Below are 18704 nucleotides of genomic sequence, written 5' to 3'. Positions count from 1 at the left end.
TTGCATCACTGTTTACAATAGCAAAGACTTGGAACCAACCCAAAGGCCCATCAATCATAGACTGGATAAAGAAAATGTGGCATATATACGCCATGGACTACTATGCAGCCATAAAAAAGAATGAGTTCATGTCCTTTGCAGGGACATGGATGAAGCTGGAAGCCATAATTCTCAGCAAACTAACATAAGAACAGAAGACCAAGCACTGCATGTTCTCACTTGTAAGTGGGAGTTGAGTAATGAGAACACATGGACACAGGGAGGGGAACATCACACACCAAGGCCTGTCAGGGGTTGGGGGGGCAAGGGAAGGGTGAGCATTAGGACAAATACCTAATGCATGTGGGGCTTAAAACCTTGATGACGGGTTAGTAGGTGCAGCAAACCACTATGGCACATTTATACCTTTGTAACAAACCTGCACATGTATCCCAGAACTTAAAGTAAAATAAAATAAAAAAGAAGTTATCTTAGTATAAAAAAGGAGGAGAAAAGGTTGTGTTTTTTTGTGAATGTTGAAAAAGCAAAATGAGAAAAGTATTAGGGAAATGAGTGCCTTGAGGAGGAGGATGGGGGAAGGTAGTTAAATATAAACCTGGTTTTATTTGCAAAGCTTTAATCTTGATAAATGGGACCTTCTTAAAGCAAATATATTGTATAGGGAGCTCATATTTGTGTTTCAAAATCTAGGTTATAGTCCAAACGATTTCAAATCTGAGAGAAACTTTTTTTAGAGTCCATTGTACCTTGTGTTAATATGACAACAAACCAGAAAATATTAAGAAGCTAGTAATTATGAAGAAAATAATAGGTAATTACTCAAACCAAGCCTTGATAACTGAAAATGTCTAAATAAGTTGTTAGATCTTTGAGAGCTCTGCCAGGGACTATTCTTTGCAGTAGCTAAAGCTTCCTTTTCTATAAATGATTAACAAGAAATATTTGTTTAATTGACTTGAAAAACTCCAAGCATGCTATGTTCATTTTTAAGAAAGATGATTGTTAGAAATAGTTAATTTATGTTAAAAGAAGTATAAATAAGAATTAGATTATACATATGTTTGAATGTTGATATCTTCGTCATCTATTCTGTGAACTGGATTAAGGTGTTCTACCCCCAAAACAGAAAGGTGCTTTTTTCCAAATAGCGGGAAAGAAATTAGATTAATAAAAATAATTTTCTCTATTTACATTTTTTTCCATTAATTGTTCCGAAACATTTGGCTTCTACTGCCATTTGCTTATGATAGAATCTGGTGCAAGAACATAACAATTTTGTAAAAATGCAGTTGTTACACCTTGCAGAGTACACAATCTTGAGCTCATTGTCACAGAGTAGCTAACAAAATGATAGCTTAGAGAAACAGTATTATGATATGAGCCTTTACCTGAAGGAAAATGATTTTTAGAGACTGTAAAATCTACCTTTGGCTTAAGCCAGGCCAGCATAGAGCCCCTGCACATGGACCACACAGCGGTGGCCTCTGAAGACTTTTCTTTACTGAACTGTGCTTTGGTGGGAAGTCCTCAGCACCCTCTGCACAGAAAGCAGCCTATATAATTTGCTCTTATTAAAGGCATTCTGCACATTACATAGTGACCTCTTTCTGTGGACCTTCAGGAGAAATTTATTTTTAACTTCAGTCTCAATAAAAGTGTGCTCCTTTTCAACATTTTTTGGGGACACTACATTGTATAACTGATAAAGTTTTTTTGTGCATTCGCTGTTAAAAAAGTTCAGTTAAACCCAAGTTCACCCATAGCAAGGTCAATAGCTTTATGATACACATTTTCCTGTTAGTTTTCTTCTGCTTCCTGTTTATGTTTCTACCTCTGGTTTTGCTTTCTTCCCTACTTCTAACATATGTCATCTAGTAGTAGTTTATATATTTTTTAAGCAACTTTAAGTCTTGAGGAAATAAGATGAAAGAGAAATATATTCATTCATACATATATAAAAATAGGTTGTATTTAGTCATTTGGGTTTTATTTTCTGCTAAGAACATTGTGTTTCACAATTATTTTGACACCTGAAGAAATATGATAACTTTTTATGTAAAATTATAGCTGCTAGGAGTGCAGAGAAGATTCTTCACAATGCTGGCAAATATCAAACCACACTATCATCACCAGCCAATAATTTTTAGTGACCTACTTTGTATATTGCAGAAAAGTACAGTTTTCACAATGTCTCCTATAACCTAGCCTGCTGACTGTTCTTTCTAGTTTATTTTCCAGCACAATTTATTTACGTCTCCCATTTAAACTCCTTCACTGGCAACTAATTGATTTTTTTTTTTTTGTAAAGAAAATTTTTACTTGATTTTATTTAAATCTTCCAGTCTGTCTGTGGATAGTTTGATAATTTCTGAATCCTATACTAGGCCTGTGGGTTCAGGATGTAAACTAATGTCAATAGTCCCGACCCCTGAGAAAAACATAATTAGGTCAGTTAAACCCACTAAAAAAGTCCATGCAAGCTGTTCAATTTTTTGTTTAGCCTGAATAATTAAAGCTTGACCTCTATGTGAATGTCTTCAGAACTCTGGCTAAGTACGGTTGAACCAGACATGCCATCTACTGGGAAGAGCATCAAGTATGGGTAGAAAACAGAGCTGCAATAAAAAGTAATGAGCAGGCTGGGCGTGGTGGCTCACACCTGTAATCCCAGCACTTTGGGAAGCCGAGGCGGGTGGTTCACGAGGTCAGGAGATTGAGAACATTCTGGCTAACACAGTGAAACCCCGTCTCTACTAAAAATACAAAAAAAAAAAAAAAAAAATTAGCCAGGCGTAGTGGCGGGCACCTGTAGTCCCAGCTACTCAGGAGGCTGTGGCAGGTGAATGGCATCAACCTGGGAGCCAGAGCTTGCAGTGAGCTGAGATCGCACCACTGGACTCCAGCCTGGGCAATAGACCGAGAGTCCATCTCAAAAAAAAAAAAAAAAAAAAAGACGTAATGAGAAGTAGATGGTGGTGATGGCTGCACAACAATGAGACTGTACTTAATGCTGCTGAATTGTACACTTAAAGAGTAACTTTTATGTGTATTTTACCACAATTTCTATAAAAGTAATGAGCAGTATTAAAAAATGTTAAAGAATAGTAGAAATTAATATTAGTAATTAATACCATTATATTCATAACATATCATATTTTCATTATAATGCTAATAAATACTGATACAATGCTTACTATATGCCAATACTATTCTAATCATAGAATTATAGACTTTGTCACTATTTCTCCCAGACTATTCATAAAAGAAAAGCTTTTTAAACATTTTTACTTGTCATATCTGTAAACAAGTTTGCCACATTCCAGACTTTCAGAAAGCCTTTGTAATCAGCAGGAAGGAACTTCAATACAAGGTGGAGATAACTAAAATGGTAAAGCCGTTACCAAATTTCCTGGCAATAAAAAGCAGGTGGGGTGTGATATTAACTGCACATCATTCCTAAGACATTGAGAAGCTTCTTCTAAGTGTAAAACATGAAAGTACAGACGAATTGGAGGTGGTTTAGATGTGGACCACTGGTAAAAATAAAACCATCGCATAAGAACTTTAAACTCTTGTAATTGTCCAAACATCCTCAATGATCGTCTCATCTCTCCATTAGTCAATTTCTCATATACAACAGACTTTTACCCATCTTCTCCCCCCTCCAGTGTCATTCTCCTATCACCCTAAGCAAGTCAGAATCCTGTTCCTCATGGGCATCTTCAATAGCATTTCCAAAGGTGACTCACTTTTAATCTGGTCACTACCATCTGTAATTCACAATTTGGAGATTAGGGATATATATATTGTATCTTTTTTTGTCTCTTTCCCCACCCTCAGGTCATCAGTTCTACCCAGGTAACTCTTATTTCTTTTGACCTTGCACATACACTGGATTTATGGGCATGGTACAGAAGATGGAGGGAGGTGGATAAGTCATTATTAGGCTGTATAGAGAGGGTAGGGAAAATGAGTAGGTATGTCAGAGAAAGCTCAACCGGGTCCTGAATTTGAGCATAAAGCTCTTATTCATCCTGGTTTTTACTGATCCTTATCCCAGTCCTCTCTTCTTTGGAATTCTGCACAGGTTGTCTTCATACACATCTAATATCAAATCATCCAGGTTAAATCATCTCCAAAAGTTTTCACAGTCTGATTCCATCCCATTAAGGCTACTCATCTAATTGTCTTTTTCTTTACTACTCAGGGTGTAATCTGTTAGGCTTAATAGGCTCATAGTCTCTATTTACTTCTTATGTTTGTCTTCTCTATGCAACTAGATGATGTATTTGAATAAGCCGGAGAAGTGTCTTTTATTTCCTTTATATACTCTCCCCTACAATGCCTGTCATAGTGGTTTGTTGTGTAGATAGAATGAGCTTAATACTTTTTTAAAAATTGAAATGATGGTACATGTAGAGAGATTAATATCAAGTTTTCTTTACTTATACCAAATACAAAATACATGTATATGTTTTGGTGGGGACATTACATACAAGTCAGAGATAATAAAATCTTAAAGCTCTGTAGTCTCTCCCAACAATTTAAGTACTTGGATATGAAAAACTTCGTTATCTGGGCATTGACTGTGTAAATATCATTCCACGCATAATCATTTTGTCTTTGTCCACAGCTTTCCCTATCTCTAGGCTATGAGAATATATGAACTTGGGAGAATTTTCCATAAAATACTTCTCCATTAGGGAAAAAAAATAAGAAAAATGCTAACATGGAACTATCAGATATTTTTAACTATGTGTTAGGCCCACTGCATTAGGGCATATACCAGTATTTTGTAAAACCAAAATTCACTGCCTAGTGAATTGTTCCTTCCTGGTCTGTCCAGAGAAGTAAATGGTGAAATATTCATAGCTCTTGGGAACATCCAAGCTATTTGGTAAGAGCTTTTCCCTAGGTTTGCCAAAATGGCCCTGAACTCAAAATATGATGTTTATTCAAAATGATTATAAAAATGGCGTGAACTTTGTTATTTATTTTAATAACTTGAAAGAATTCTGGAGAAATAATTTCATGTTTCTTCTAGTCCCTTCATATTTTTGATACATTCACAGCTGTTCTTTTCCAACTTGCAATTAGAATGACTAATAATGTTTAGAATTTTATTTGCTGGTTTCTCTTAAGTCATGATTCTACCATGAGTCATTTAACTTCTTTCCATAGCACCCAGTTATAACAAACAGTGGATTATGTCACTGAAGGTGTACTATGTAGCCAAAGTTGTAATTTCATCTAAGTGACTTTGGAGAGAGAAATAAAAAGTGAAAATTCTTTTTCGTTTCAAAATAAGAGGGGTTTTAATGTTTCTACACAGCATCAGATAATAGCCCCAAGCAAAGATATTATTGATCCCCAAACAAGTATTTTCCAGATCAATTAATATTCATGTCTATCTGTCTGAGCAATGGATTAGAAACTTTATAATTTTCATTTTATGGAAGAGAAACCAGACTAAAAGGCTAGGGGTATGATCATTTGGTTTCTGGTTTCAGTTCTGACACTAACAAGCAATAACCTTGGGTAACTTGCTTAATCTTTGGGGCCTTATTTTTCTCAAGTAGAGGATAACGAAGCTGGATCTCATGCTCCATTCTCATCTCTTGCCTACCCCCCATTATTTCATATGATTTTCTTGTCCCTATTATACCTTGGTAAATTCTAGATAAAGAGAGATCCTGCCCAATTTCACAGTAGAGAAGCCCAGGACTAGCTGTGTAATTTGTGGGGCTCATTGCAAAATGGAAATGTTGAATTCCTTCTTAAAAAATAAAGAATTTCAAGAGGGTAACTGCAAAGCATTAATTAAGCATGTGGTCCTTCTGAGCATGAAACCCTTTGCAACCGAACAGATCACACACATCCATGAGGCTGGCCCTGTAGACAACAAAGAAATGTTTCCCCTACCTTCCAACATTCTATTTTCCTCTTAACAGAATGGAAATCTTAGCAATATTGATTAGACAATGACATGAATCATGAAAAGAAAGGAATAGTGGGAATACTAGTATTAGAAAGCCAATGTTTTGTGGATGTTTGAAACTCTCATATATATTCATAGGGCTTACCCCACTGGTATGTGCAACAGGCAATTGGTAGTTTCTAAAGATGCTCCCAGTGAATTATGCCTCCTGGTATGTGGTCCTTATGCAGTTCCCTTCTACGCTGAATCTAGACTGGCCTATAATTCATGTTCACAATAAATAGAATGCAGCAAAAGTGAAGCCCTGTGTCCCAGAGATTCTGGTACATTGTCTCTTTGTTCTCATTGGTTTTACAGAACTTATTTATTTCTGCCTTAATTTCATTATTTACCCAGAAGTCATTCAGGAGCAGGTTTTTCAGTTTCTATGTAGTTGTGTGGTTTTGAGTGAGTTTCTTAATCCTAAATTCTAATTTGATTGCACTGTGGTCTGAGAGATTGTTATGAATTCCATTGATAAAATTGTATATGTTTATGGTATACATAACATTTTTATATACGTACACGTTACGGGATGACTAAATCAAGCTAAGTAACATATCCATAATCTCACATAAATTTTTTTTGGTTGCTGTTTTAACACTAAGTTTTGGGGTGTTTTATTTCAGACAGCCTCATCAATGACTGTCTATCTCATGTGACTTTAAGGATGTCTAAAGGTTCCCCAGTTGTGCAATATCTACAGGATCACTGAATGCCAAGTCCCCAGGGAAAGGAATGATGAAAGGGGAAGTTGCTGGAAGAGAGAGGAGGAAGTTGAGGCCATAGAGAGGAGGGCCCTGAAAGAAAATGTTAACTGCTTGCCAGTTTGACCAGAGGTCTGTTCCAGCAGGAACAACTGCGTTTAGACCAGCAGTTCCCATGCTCTGTTTTACAGGTCTGAGCTTTCCCGTAGGTGAACTTATGTTTTGAAACTGTGTACCATGTCGTACCAGCTAGAATAAAGCCAACATTACACATTCAGTTCTACCATGGTTATTTTAGTTCTGCTCCATATATAATGACCACCAACCTTGAATATCAATGGGTGCAGTCCCTAGGGAGTATAGGACAGATTCACAATTTCAATGGGGCTACTGGAAACATGCTTGGCTATTTCTTTCCTCATGGAAAGTCAGAAAAAAGCATTGTTATATAGGAAAGACAGGATATTTTAAGTGCCTATTTCATTTGATAATATTGTTTTTCTCTTCACTGTCAAGAAAAACCATTAAAAAATCATGTCTTTGTTTCCTTTGCTGTTAAATCATAGTTAAAGAAAAATGTAGAAATGAAAGTTATCCAGGTCTATCAATTATTATTTAAAGTAATATCTGTTTTATTAATGTGTATAGGATTTAAAAGAGTTATAATGAAGCATTTTAACCATATAAATATTACTTCATAGTATTTTTAATAACTAAGAAAGATAAGCCCTTTTCTTGTTGGTTCTTGATATTTTCCTATCTGTATTCAAATTAATGCAGAACTAATAGCCATTATCTTACTGGTAGCAAGGAGACACATTATAAAACCTTCTTGTATAAAATTTTATTCACTAATAGAAAAAAAGAGAAATAGTGGAAAACTGTTAACATTTAACACAGTGTAAATACATTGCCCATTCTAAATGGTTTGAGGTCTTAAAGACCCTCTTCCAGGGGTTTTTGAATATTCAGTTCTAGTAAACATCACAGCCAAAGAGTTCCAGGCGAAGTGCAATACTTTGATTCCATGTTTTAGGAATGACACGGATAAACCTGGAAATGATTGGGGGGTTGAAAAAGTTCTTCACATGTCCTTTGGTATTAGTATTTCCTTCAAAAATCTGAAAGCAAAATAAGAGAAAATCTTTAATGACAGCATAAATGGAAACAAAAATCTTACAGATAAGTTTGGTTTTTTTTAGACAAGGTCTTATTCTGTTGCGCAGGCTTGAGTCCAGTGGCACAATCATGGCTCACACAATCATGGCTCACTGCAGCCTTGAACTCCTGGGCTCAAGTAATCCTCTCTCCTCAGCCTTCCAAAGTGTTGGCATTGCAGGCATGAGCCATCACGCCCAACCCAGATAATTTTTTATCCTATTAGCTCAAAATGAGCATATCAAAGAACACATAGAACACTATCACAGAGATGATCCTCCATCAGTTATGAAATCACATGCCACATAGATTTCATCTCACCAGTGATCTGAGTTAAATTGGGGAAAAATCAACAAGTCTCACATGGTGCTGTGGAGCAGCTGCAAAACCATTTCTGCCTTCAGCCCCTTTGTATTAGCTGTATGACTGAACAAGTTACTTATTCTCTGATTCTTCATTTCCTCATCGGCAGAGTAAGGATAATAAAATTTCACCTCACAGAAATCATTGCAAAGATTTTAAAATGTATGTAAAAGTAAGTGCATAGTAAGTGCCAGGAAGTGGCCACCAATAAATGGTTAACTATTGCCAACATTTAAAATTTGACCAGGCATTTTAATTTATTTATCCTTGTTGGCATGTACCTTATATCCTCAACTAAATTGTATAATTTCTCCTCCTCCATCATCAGCAAGTTCTCCAAGGTTTACATATACCAGAAACGAAATCTCTATTTTTTTATGACAATGATATTTATCCTCCTATGGGGGCAACCTGGTGTAGTGAGAAATAAAACAAACCAAAACAGACAACCAGGAGTTTGTCTGACAACAGGCACCTGAAGAACTAAGATTCAGAAGACTTAAAGAGGTGGTACATGTCAGATGCCACTCTACCTTGTCCACCATGGAGGATTTCAGCCTGTACGGTTTCCATTCCACTCCCTGGTCACTGTAGTGGATGGTATAGCTCTTTACATACATTTCAGAGGACAGAGACTTGCAGCCCTGTGTTGTAATTGCTGTTATCTTCTTGATCTTGAGTAGATCAATTTCTAGCCACTGCTTGTTGTTGTTTGCCTATGAAAATGACAAAAACACATAAATAAGGAAGATGTTAAAACCTTTGCTTTTTTTTTTAGACCAAGATATGCAAAAAAGCACAGAGCTCAAAAGGATTTTGTTCTATCTTATCCCTTAGGATTCACTGTCTCCTAGAAGCTTTCCCTCTCTCTTCTTTGTTGCCACAATATGTGTATAAATTTCTATTGAAGTATTTCACATATTGTACTATAATTGTTTCCTTCTTAGTATTCCTTACTGCTTGAGGGTAGAGGCTTATTTAATTTTGTTTCCTGTTACTCACCACAATGTTAAGATACCCAGTTGGTGTTCAATAAACAGTTGTTGAATAAATGAATGAATACATGAGTTTTATTTGGAAAAATTATTAAATTTCTAAGTTATCTGTAAATATTATTTTCTTAAGCAAATTTATTCAAATACTCTGGTAATATTGCTACAGGGTTATCTGGGAAATAATTGGATAGCATCCTCTCTCTATTTCACCTATTTTACAAAACCCAACTTCTCTTTTCCCCTGTTAATGTCAAATAGCAGAAACAGTTCAATTTCTTCTGATATTTCAAATAAATGTAATATTTGAGAGACCTGATAAAACAATAAGTAGAGCTTGATACACAGTACAGTTATTGTCCTGTCTCCAGCCTAACAAAATGCCTAATCACATGGTTGGTGATATGCGTTTGGAGAAAGATCAAAAGGTCTAAACTGAGTTTTAGAGTAATCTGAGATAAATTTTTACCTTTGGGAGATTTGTCATCTACCATAGCCTCATTCAATTATAAAGGAAATAATATTGATATGTTTCTTCAACATCACCCACACATACTTAAGTGTATGTGTATATATGTGTGTATGTGTATATACAAAAATGCACATGCTATATGTATTTTAAAATCAAATTAACTGAATTAGAATGATTATATGAGAAAACTTTTAAGTCTATAACATCCTCTAGCGACATCTGGGTGATATTTTAGTGTGTCTTCAAATCAAGGTTGTACCAGTGATAGACAGTATAACCAGCTGGAAGTTTTCACAGGCATAAAAGAGGTAGAGACATTTTAGCTATGGAGAGAACAGCATCTGTGTGCATCCCTGCGTATGTCCAGCTTTGATTTTCAACCTCTCCAAAGAGACCATATAAAGACATTTCACGTGAGTGGAAGGGGGTTAAGTAAAACACGTATTTCTGATCCCGAATTCTAACTTTGAAATAACAGCATTAAAAATTAGCATTTTATCTTTGAGGCCTTTGTTATATTACAAAGACTAAGAGCAAATTATAGAGAGTGCAAATGTTTTTAAAAGATTGTAAAATGAAGTATGGGGTGACGAGGTTAAACCATGAACAAGTCTAAAGAGTCATCTGAAAAAGAACTGGATAACATCTCTTTATTATTTATATTGCTATGTAAATTATATAAATATAATGTAATATAACACTATTTTTATTATTTTAACTTCTCTGGGTATCAGCTTTGCCCTCTACAAAATTGCAAAACGAGGTATTTGGGCTGCTACAAATGGTGGAAGGCGCATGGCCTGTTTACTGGGAGAATGGGATTCTAGTCCTGATTCTGCTACCAAACTAAGCTAAAATTATTTAATCTCCTGTGTGTTTAGACTTAAAAGGAAAAATCTAGACCAGATGCTTTGCTCCTTGCTATTGTAACATTCTGTGATTCCGTGATTCCAGAATGAGTTTCAAGACACAGATATCAGTTCCCAAGACTGTGTGGAATCCAATCTTTTCTATTTACCCCACTAGCACCACAATTCTTTTTTCCTTTCTGGTGGCCTAATTTAAGGATAGGTCTTGGAATTCTATAGAAAGTCAGGAAATTGGAGTGTAGGTATCTTAAGGGAGGGAGATATGAGGGTAGAAAGTAGGGAATTTGGATTTAGTCGGCTGAAGGGATCATCAAGTTATCCATGCCATTCTGATATCTCAGGTCATTTAAAGAATTAATAAAAATGAGTCAACTACTAAGAGTTACCCCCAAATTAAATCACCTGAATTATTCAGTGGGCTAATATCAGGGGTAGTATAACTCTCTGGAAGGTGTTTGTTTAACTTAGATCACTAATTTTATAACTCTGGTTTTGCAACATTTTACTATGCTTCTAGTTGTCTCAATAAATATCACAAAGCTCTTAAAATAAGGAGGGTGGGGAAGAGAATAAAAAAGTTTAAATGACATTTCATTTAAGACAATGAAAACATATTGCTAAATTGTAAAGAGAAAATAAGAGATGATGTTGCAAATATAAATCATTTGTTTATCACTAATGTAAGCTGTCTAAATGAGGAGCTGGCAAACTATGATCCATGGGCCAAATTTGGCCTACTGCCTGTTTTTTTGTAAACAAAGTTTTATTAGAACACAGCCAGCTCATTCATTTACATGTTGTTTATGGCTACTTTCCTGCTACAATGGCAGAGTTGAGTAGTTATGGCAGAGAATGTATGGCCCACAAAGACTAAAATATTTACTATCTATCCCTTTGCAGCAAAATAAATTTGCTTATTATTGGTTTAAATCAAGACTAGACCAAAACCCACAGAGATGATAAATGACTTCTCTCTGAGCCAGAGTTATAGTCGAAGCTATCAAGTCCACAGACATCCTAGACTCTTGGACCTAGGATTTTAATCTGCAGAAACAGATTAAAATACTCCTGCTTCCAAGATCCTCATGTTCGTGGTAGTGAGGGCCTTTGCATTCTTCTGGAGTGCTAAGAGAACACCATGCATACAGTATACTTCACCTTGGCTTGCCAGGCATTCACACGTCCCTGGGCATTCAGACGGGCACGGAAGGGTTCCCAGTAATCTCCCCACCAAGATTTTTTAAACGAAGAAGCTGTGATTTGCTTGTTTCCTATCTTTCCATTTTCCATACCCAGCGGTGTGGAACATCCTATCAAAAGAAAAGTAATGTGATTAATTATACACCAATATTCCCTGCATGGCATTTTGCACTGCAGAGGAGATAACAAATAATATTACTACCAATGAATGACAAAAACAATAATCACAAAAATGAAGATTCATTGAATCCAAGTGCCAAATACTGTTCTCAGGATTTACATGTATTATTTAATGCTCATAAATATCTCCATTTTAGTACAGCAAAACACAGTAATTTGTCTAAGGTAACACAGCCAGAAGAATCAGAAACTGAATTAAGCTCAATCTGATACCAAATACCATGTTCTAAACATTTAAACTCATTTCCTCCTTCTGAGAGCATGGAAACTTTGGTCTTTGCTTTGAGGTGACAATAATCCTAAACTATCTATATATAAAAACACTCTGTTTCTTTTAACAAAAGCTACAAAGAAGATACAATGGACCCTCAGTCACTATTTAATATTTTCTGTTTCAACCCTTAGAGGGTAATTCAAGTTATGTACTCTTTGGAATTTTTCCAAGGTGTAATTTGAATATCATAGGCAACAAGGCAGACCTGTGACTGTAAGAAACACAGCTAGTGAGTGAACCTGGCTGACTGCCCATCATCTCTGTGATACCTTGTTCTTGTTGGTAAATCATGCAGAAATTTTCTTGAAGTGATGCCTTACTTACTCCATGAAAAAAAAAAGAGCCCTAAAAATAATACTCACTGCTAATAATTACCTAAGTATCAAGAAAATGAATAAGAAGAAAATAATGCTTCTTGTATAAAAAATAGATATTTTAAATAAATCAGCTGAGTTGAATGTCACATTTTAGGGTAGTTTATTAGGATCTGAACAAATCTATTTATACCATATGGAAAGAAAAAAAACAATGACTTATGGAACTGTTTCAAGGGGTGGTCCTGCTGATACAAGATTTGTGTTTTATTTGGGAGATGTTATAGACTACTGCTATCTGGACATTGGCAAAATACCCTTATCCATCCAAGGGTATACTGTGCCATTATCTGCTTCAATAAAAAACTGATTCCAGGGTTCAGCTACTTTCTCTAGTGTAAATCATGGCTTCTTCTCTCCACCCAAAGGGAAGTACTGCAACTCCTGACAGGTGTGCCACAGCAGGTTTCTAGTGTGCTGATTTATTTATCCCTCTTCCCACCTCCAGCCCTTGAACAGCCAAGTGGGGCCTGGATCAGTCAAGCCTTGGAATTATTACTTCATTCTTTTACCTCAGAATGCCAGGCAGATATTATTTTCTTTGTGTGGTTTGAAGTAAAAAATATTGGAAAGCACTGCTTGAAGAATCCAAGAAGAACAGTTAAGACTCTTAAACATCCTTGTTACATATAGCAGAATTTTAATATGACTATTTATGATTACCTGGATTTATTTATACCACAGGTCACATTATAGCCCCTAAGAAATAGCAGCTAACATAGAAAAGACTTGAGTACCTACATAGGGTATTAAAGAAAATATAAAGACGAATCGTGGTTTCAGGAAGTTGGGAAGCCGATTCAGATTTCAAAAACACTCACTGAACACCACATATATGGCAGTGATGTTGCCAGATGCTGTCATGACTTTGAAGTCTGAGTGACCTGGAGGACTTTGGAAGAGTCAGGCCTGGTTTGAATCTCAGGTAGGTCTTATTGAAAATGGGCTGATGGAGATAATTCCAAATTAGAGCCCTTCCTTGGAGAGTTGTGATGTGTCTATATAATCCAGGCACTTTCTTCAGAGAGATACTGTTGGCCCTCTGATTGGCAGAACCATTCTTGGTCTAGATCACACCGAGAGTTTACCTGAGTAGAATCTCTGTTTCATAAAGGTTTTCCTAGGAGCCTAAATCACTGAAGAGAACTGAAAATTTTACTCAATCTCCTATACCTCCCAAATCTTGATTCTTTGTGTGACAGTGAGAAAATAATGCATCTTTGTACCTTACCATTTACCTCACAACCTTGCAACTCCAATCGAAGGGTAGGTCTGTTATAGGCTCGGGTTGGAGAGATCCTAATATATCTAGCCACAATAGGTGGGTCAAACTGATTCTCTTTTATTGTAGAGGCATCTGAATTGCCATTAAAATACTAGAAGAAAAGAGGAAAGTTTAGTTATGTAACAGTGATCTATAAAGTGACTTTATAATAAAATTTTGATCTAATTTAATATTGTAATACTACATTTTCATGGGGCCTGAACTAAATCCATTTGGTTATAAAATATACATGGGGATAATTCCACTTCCAGGAATATTGTATATATGTACTTTGCCCTATTACTCCTGGTAAGTACAACTAAAAACTTTGGACATTATAGCTAAGAGAAACCTAAGAAGGGGAAAAGACCTCAGAAGACAGACTGACTAGGGTTCTTGGAAGGAACCTAGTGGTGGTGAGTGTCCTGAATTTTCTTTTTACCTCATACATCCCAGACTTAGAGATGAAGAAACCAGGAACCTAGAAACACCAATGAGTACAGACTGAAAAAGCCCAAATAAAATCTGCTTTCTCTAACCAAAGTACCAGTAAAGGGAAGCCTAGCAAGATATAATAGAAAACTTGTGGATACTGACTTCTCTCCTTTAGCCAAACACCACAGAAAAACCTGAGGCCCCTCCCCAACCCACAACAGCAAAGGCTGAATGGGAAGCCTAGACTTCCATGCTCATGAGGCTAAAGAGGCACCCCAACACTCTTACTGGGGTTGTGTCAGAAAAGACCATGTAAGGATTTAGGGCATTCATCTCCAGCCCCTAATAAAGCTCCTGCCCCTGAGTATCAGCGGAAGCCAAATGGGGAACTCCTGTTCCCACCCAGTCACCAAGGAACAATCCCTTCTTAGGTGGCAGTGGAGTGGGGAAACTGGACTTTGACCCCCACTTGGCAGTAACCAGGCTGTGCCCTATCCCTTTTCCTGACAGAGCAATGTCGGAAAAAGCCAACTTTTTAAAACAGAAGATTGGAGCAGGTATTGGTAATATTGAAAACAGAAAAACAATAGAGAAAAATCAACAAAACAGGGCTGAGAAGATTTTTTTTTTTGAGACAGAGTCTCACTCTGCCACCAGGCTGGAGTGCAGTGGTGAGATCTTGGCTCACTGCAACCTCTGCCTCCCAGATTCAAGCAATACTTCTGCTTCAGCCTCCCAAGTAGCTGGGATTACAGTTGTGTGACACCATGCCTAATGTTTTAAAATATTTTTAGTAGAGGGTTTCACCATGTTGGTCAGAATGATCTTGATCGCTTGACCTCGTGATCTGCCTGCCTCAGCCTCCCAAAGTGCTGGGATTACTGCACCTGGCCAAGAAGATTTTTTTTAAATCGACAAATCTCTAGCAAGATTCACCAAAAAAAAAAAAAAAAAAGAAAGGAGATGCAGTTGACAATATCAGAGATGAAACAGGCAAAATCACTACAAACATGAAAAAGGATAAGGGAATATACAAACAAGTCTACACACATAAACTTAACAACACAGAGGGAATTGACCAATTAATTGAAATATACAAAGTATTTCAATTCACCTAATATGACATAGATAATTTGAATAGCCCTGTAACTATTTAGAACATAGAATTCATAACTTGAAAACTGCCCAAAAAGAAATCTGCAGGCCCAGATGGTTTCACTGGTGATTCCTACCAAATATTTAAAGAATTAATACCAACTGCAGACATTTTCTCCTAGAATGTAGAAAAGACAAGCTTACCAATTTTATGAAGCCAGAATATAGAATAGAAGAGCATGTTTACCAATTTTATGAAGCTAGTATAACTGTGGTATCAAAAGACAATTAAAAAAATAAAACTACATACCAATATCCTCTCATGAATATAGATGACAAAATCTTTATGCTATGGACTCAACTGCAATCTGTGTTTTCTCTCATAATACTCATTAGTAAGAACCATAATTTAGGATTTCAATGGTGCTGAGATATATTATAAATAATTATTAAAAAGAGGTAACTAATAAACAGTAAACAATTTTATATAAAATATGAGCAGAAACAGACTCGAGATTATCGGTATAATAATGGCAGGCGGACTCCTTGCATTCAGGTAGGTTTCTTTGGGGAAAGGAATAGAGACGGGGAGAAGAGTTAGGGCTTCTGGCTGAGCCCCTGGAAGAGCAAGAAGGAGGATGCCATTCTTCAGGCGTGGCCCCCCAAAAAGTCTGAGAATCACACTGCCTCAGAGGCTTACTAGCATTAACGCTATGATTTACTTCAGGTACACTGAAATAAAGAACAAAACAAACTGCAATAGTAAAATCAAAAGTGTTGCTAGCCACTTTTTAGCATGAGCTCCTCGAGACACAAGACCAGATATTCTACTCTGCCATACACCATCGGCCAGTCTGAGAAATCTGGGTATTTTATTTGATGATAAAATGGTTTTTTAAAGTTTTGTGGGGTTTTGAAGTTTCAGTAACCCTGCTTCTCTCTTTAATTTGTAAGACACAGACCCATCATATTACTGCTTTTCTCCATATGACCTTAGAAAGCCATTCACATTTGTAATACCCAGAAAGGTATTTTTTAAAATACATAATCATTAGGCATAGTCATAATACTCCTAGACTGAGTCTAGAGATTCAGATAGACATAGGCACACAAACCATCACATTCCTTGTGCTGTTCCCTTTGAAGATCTGCCAGTTGATCTGGTTGGAACTGTAAGCTACATAGAACTCTGTGGTATAGCAGGACTTCAGGTAGTGTTTGGCACCTTGGGTCTGGATCCCTGTGATTACGACTTCCTTTTGCATGTCCACCTGCAATATAGGAAAGCCAGTAAAAAGAACTGTCCTTGTCAACAAGTCACACACTGCCTAAATTCATTATACAATCAGCTTTCTCCAGAACGAAAGAGCTAGCACATAAGATCTTAGCAAACTGATACAATGAGTACATGTAATCCATATTTGTGCACAGAGTACCTAGGTTTGAATCCCAACTCAATGACTAATTAGCTATGAGTTACTTTGGGAAGGCACTTAGTATCTCTGTGCCTTTTGTTTTTTAATCTATAAAACAAGATATTATTAGAACCAACCTCAGAGGGTTGATTTTAAGGACATAAAGTACTTAGAACGGTGCCTCGCACTTAGTACTTGCTATTTCCCCTAACAACATTGCAAGAAAAATAACAAGAAGGAATTACTAAATCACTTTCATTTTTATTATTACAATAGCAGTAAATATTATCAGTCTATTAAACAAACCTGGATCCAAGGTTTAGAGGCCAATTCTGCTGCAAGTTTTTCTACACTCCAAGCATTATAAGATCCACCATTGTTTAGTCTTGCTAATCTGGGCTCCCAGTAACCTAAACTCAAGGGAAGAAAAATATTTATTCTGAATTTTTTCAAAACTCAGCAATTTCTCAAGTGAGTTTAATCCACTGGAAAACCAGATCCTTGGAAGACCTGTGTTGTAGTCAGAAGTCTAGGCATGGGCCTCAGCTACTAAGTCAGTCCTTGATGATGAAATCTGGGCTTCGGGTCTATGTTTGGTCAGCTGCCAACCACCACCTATCCCCTTTCTTGCACACAGGTCATGTTTGGTTTTTTTTTTCTGTTATGTTGATGTTCCTAATGCTGAATGTGCCTGCCTAACAGGAAGACATGGAAGGGGTATATGGGAGCCTGATCATCCTCTTGATCATGACCTCTTGATCTCGGAAAGGGCTTACAGGCAGTGTGAGAAAACTTTGGAGGAGTTCCTGCCACATAGTGGAGATTCAACAAAGTTTTCTGAATAGATGAATGGTTGCCACAGGCAAAGGGCCATATTAATGAGGACTATAATGCTTAGCTGATGAGACCCTGTGAATCTGGCTGAAATACTACATGTGTGGTCAAACCCAGAAAAGGTGACTGAGGAGAGTTTGGAAATGGGCACGTGGTTATAAGAGTAAGCTATCTGATCCTTGCCAAATCCCTGCAGAGAGGCTGGGCTCTTTATGTAGAGAACTCAATGACCCCCAGCTCTCGGTTTCTCCTGGAAAAGACTCTTTGGGAACATTATACACCAGAAGGGGTGGCAGTGTTAAGAGCACGCTAACAGGCCTTTAGGTCCTGTCACAGTGTTCCTTCCTTTACCATATGTGTACCCCAAATGGAGCTGCATCACTATATTGTAGTAGAGAAAAGCATAAAGAGAAGAACTGATTCATAGATAGGTTGTCATGTATGGTTTCATAGGCTGCATGCTGCACAATTGTAGGAGGTTCCATTCATAGACCATGGTGCTACAACTTACCCAGAAATTCTGAAGCCTTGATCTGTGAATCAGATATGATACCAGTGCTTAGTCCCATTGGCATCTTACAGTCTATGAAAAACAGGAAAAAATGAATAATTTTTGCTTAGAAAATGTATATAATAAAGTAAAACTCCATGGTTAGGGATTATGTTTCTGACAGGTCAGTAATTAGATATTTTTACCTACCTTGCGTGACCCTGACTTAAATATATCTGATTATAAAATGGTAAATGCACTAACAAGACTGGTGCTTTAATAGATATAGTGGCATCCCAGAAGAAAACAACTGAAATCCTGAAATGCAATCATGTTTTAAACTGATTTTCTTCTGCTTTTATCTTAACTTTGCTATTTTACAACATTAAGTACTATCCATGGCTAGGTGCAGTGGCTCATGCCTATAATCCTAGCACTCTGGGAGGCCGAGGGGGAGGATTACTTGAGGCCAGGAGTTTGACACCATCTTGGGCAACCTCTTCTCTACAAAAAAATAAAAATACAAAATACAAAAATATGAGAAAAAAAAAGTTCTAGCCCTCATGAGAATTATGTTCTCAAAAGTTGACCTCAAAGTTACAAGA

General features: G+C 36.7%; 1 protein-coding gene across 50 annotated transcripts in view; it reads right to left on the bottom strand.

Moving 5' to 3' along the window:
- Window positions 1–7513: 7513 nt before the first annotated feature.
- Window positions 7514–18704, bottom strand: part of F5 (coagulation factor V) — a 72468-nt gene continuing 61277 nt past the window's right edge. For all 50 annotated transcript variants that reach the window (XM_050784228.1, XM_050784248.1, XM_050784238.1 and 47 more), the window contains 7 exons: window positions 18121–18192; window positions 17082–17185; window positions 16476–16631; window positions 13798–13942; window positions 11697–11848; window positions 8739–8921; window positions 7514–7805 (listed from right to left, as the gene is read on the bottom strand). In XM_050784228.1, the coding sequence (XP_050640185.1) occupies window positions 7659–7805; window positions 8739–8921; window positions 11697–11848; window positions 13798–13942; window positions 16476–16631; window positions 17082–17185; window positions 18121–18192 (959 nt within the window). In that variant the 3' untranslated portion in view covers window positions 7514–7658. The remainder of the gene's footprint in view (window positions 7806–8738; window positions 8922–11696; window positions 11849–13797; window positions 13943–16475; window positions 16632–17081; window positions 17186–18120; window positions 18193–18704) is intronic.

Source organism: Macaca thibetana, chromosome 1 (genome assembly GCF_024542745.1).
Source record: "Macaca thibetana thibetana isolate TM-01 chromosome 1, ASM2454274v1, whole genome shotgun sequence".
Lineage (NCBI taxonomy): Eukaryota > Metazoa > Chordata > Mammalia > Primates > Cercopithecidae > Macaca > Macaca thibetana.
Note: the sequence above shows the minus strand (reverse complement) of the source record. Positions and strands in the feature narration are given on the sequence as shown.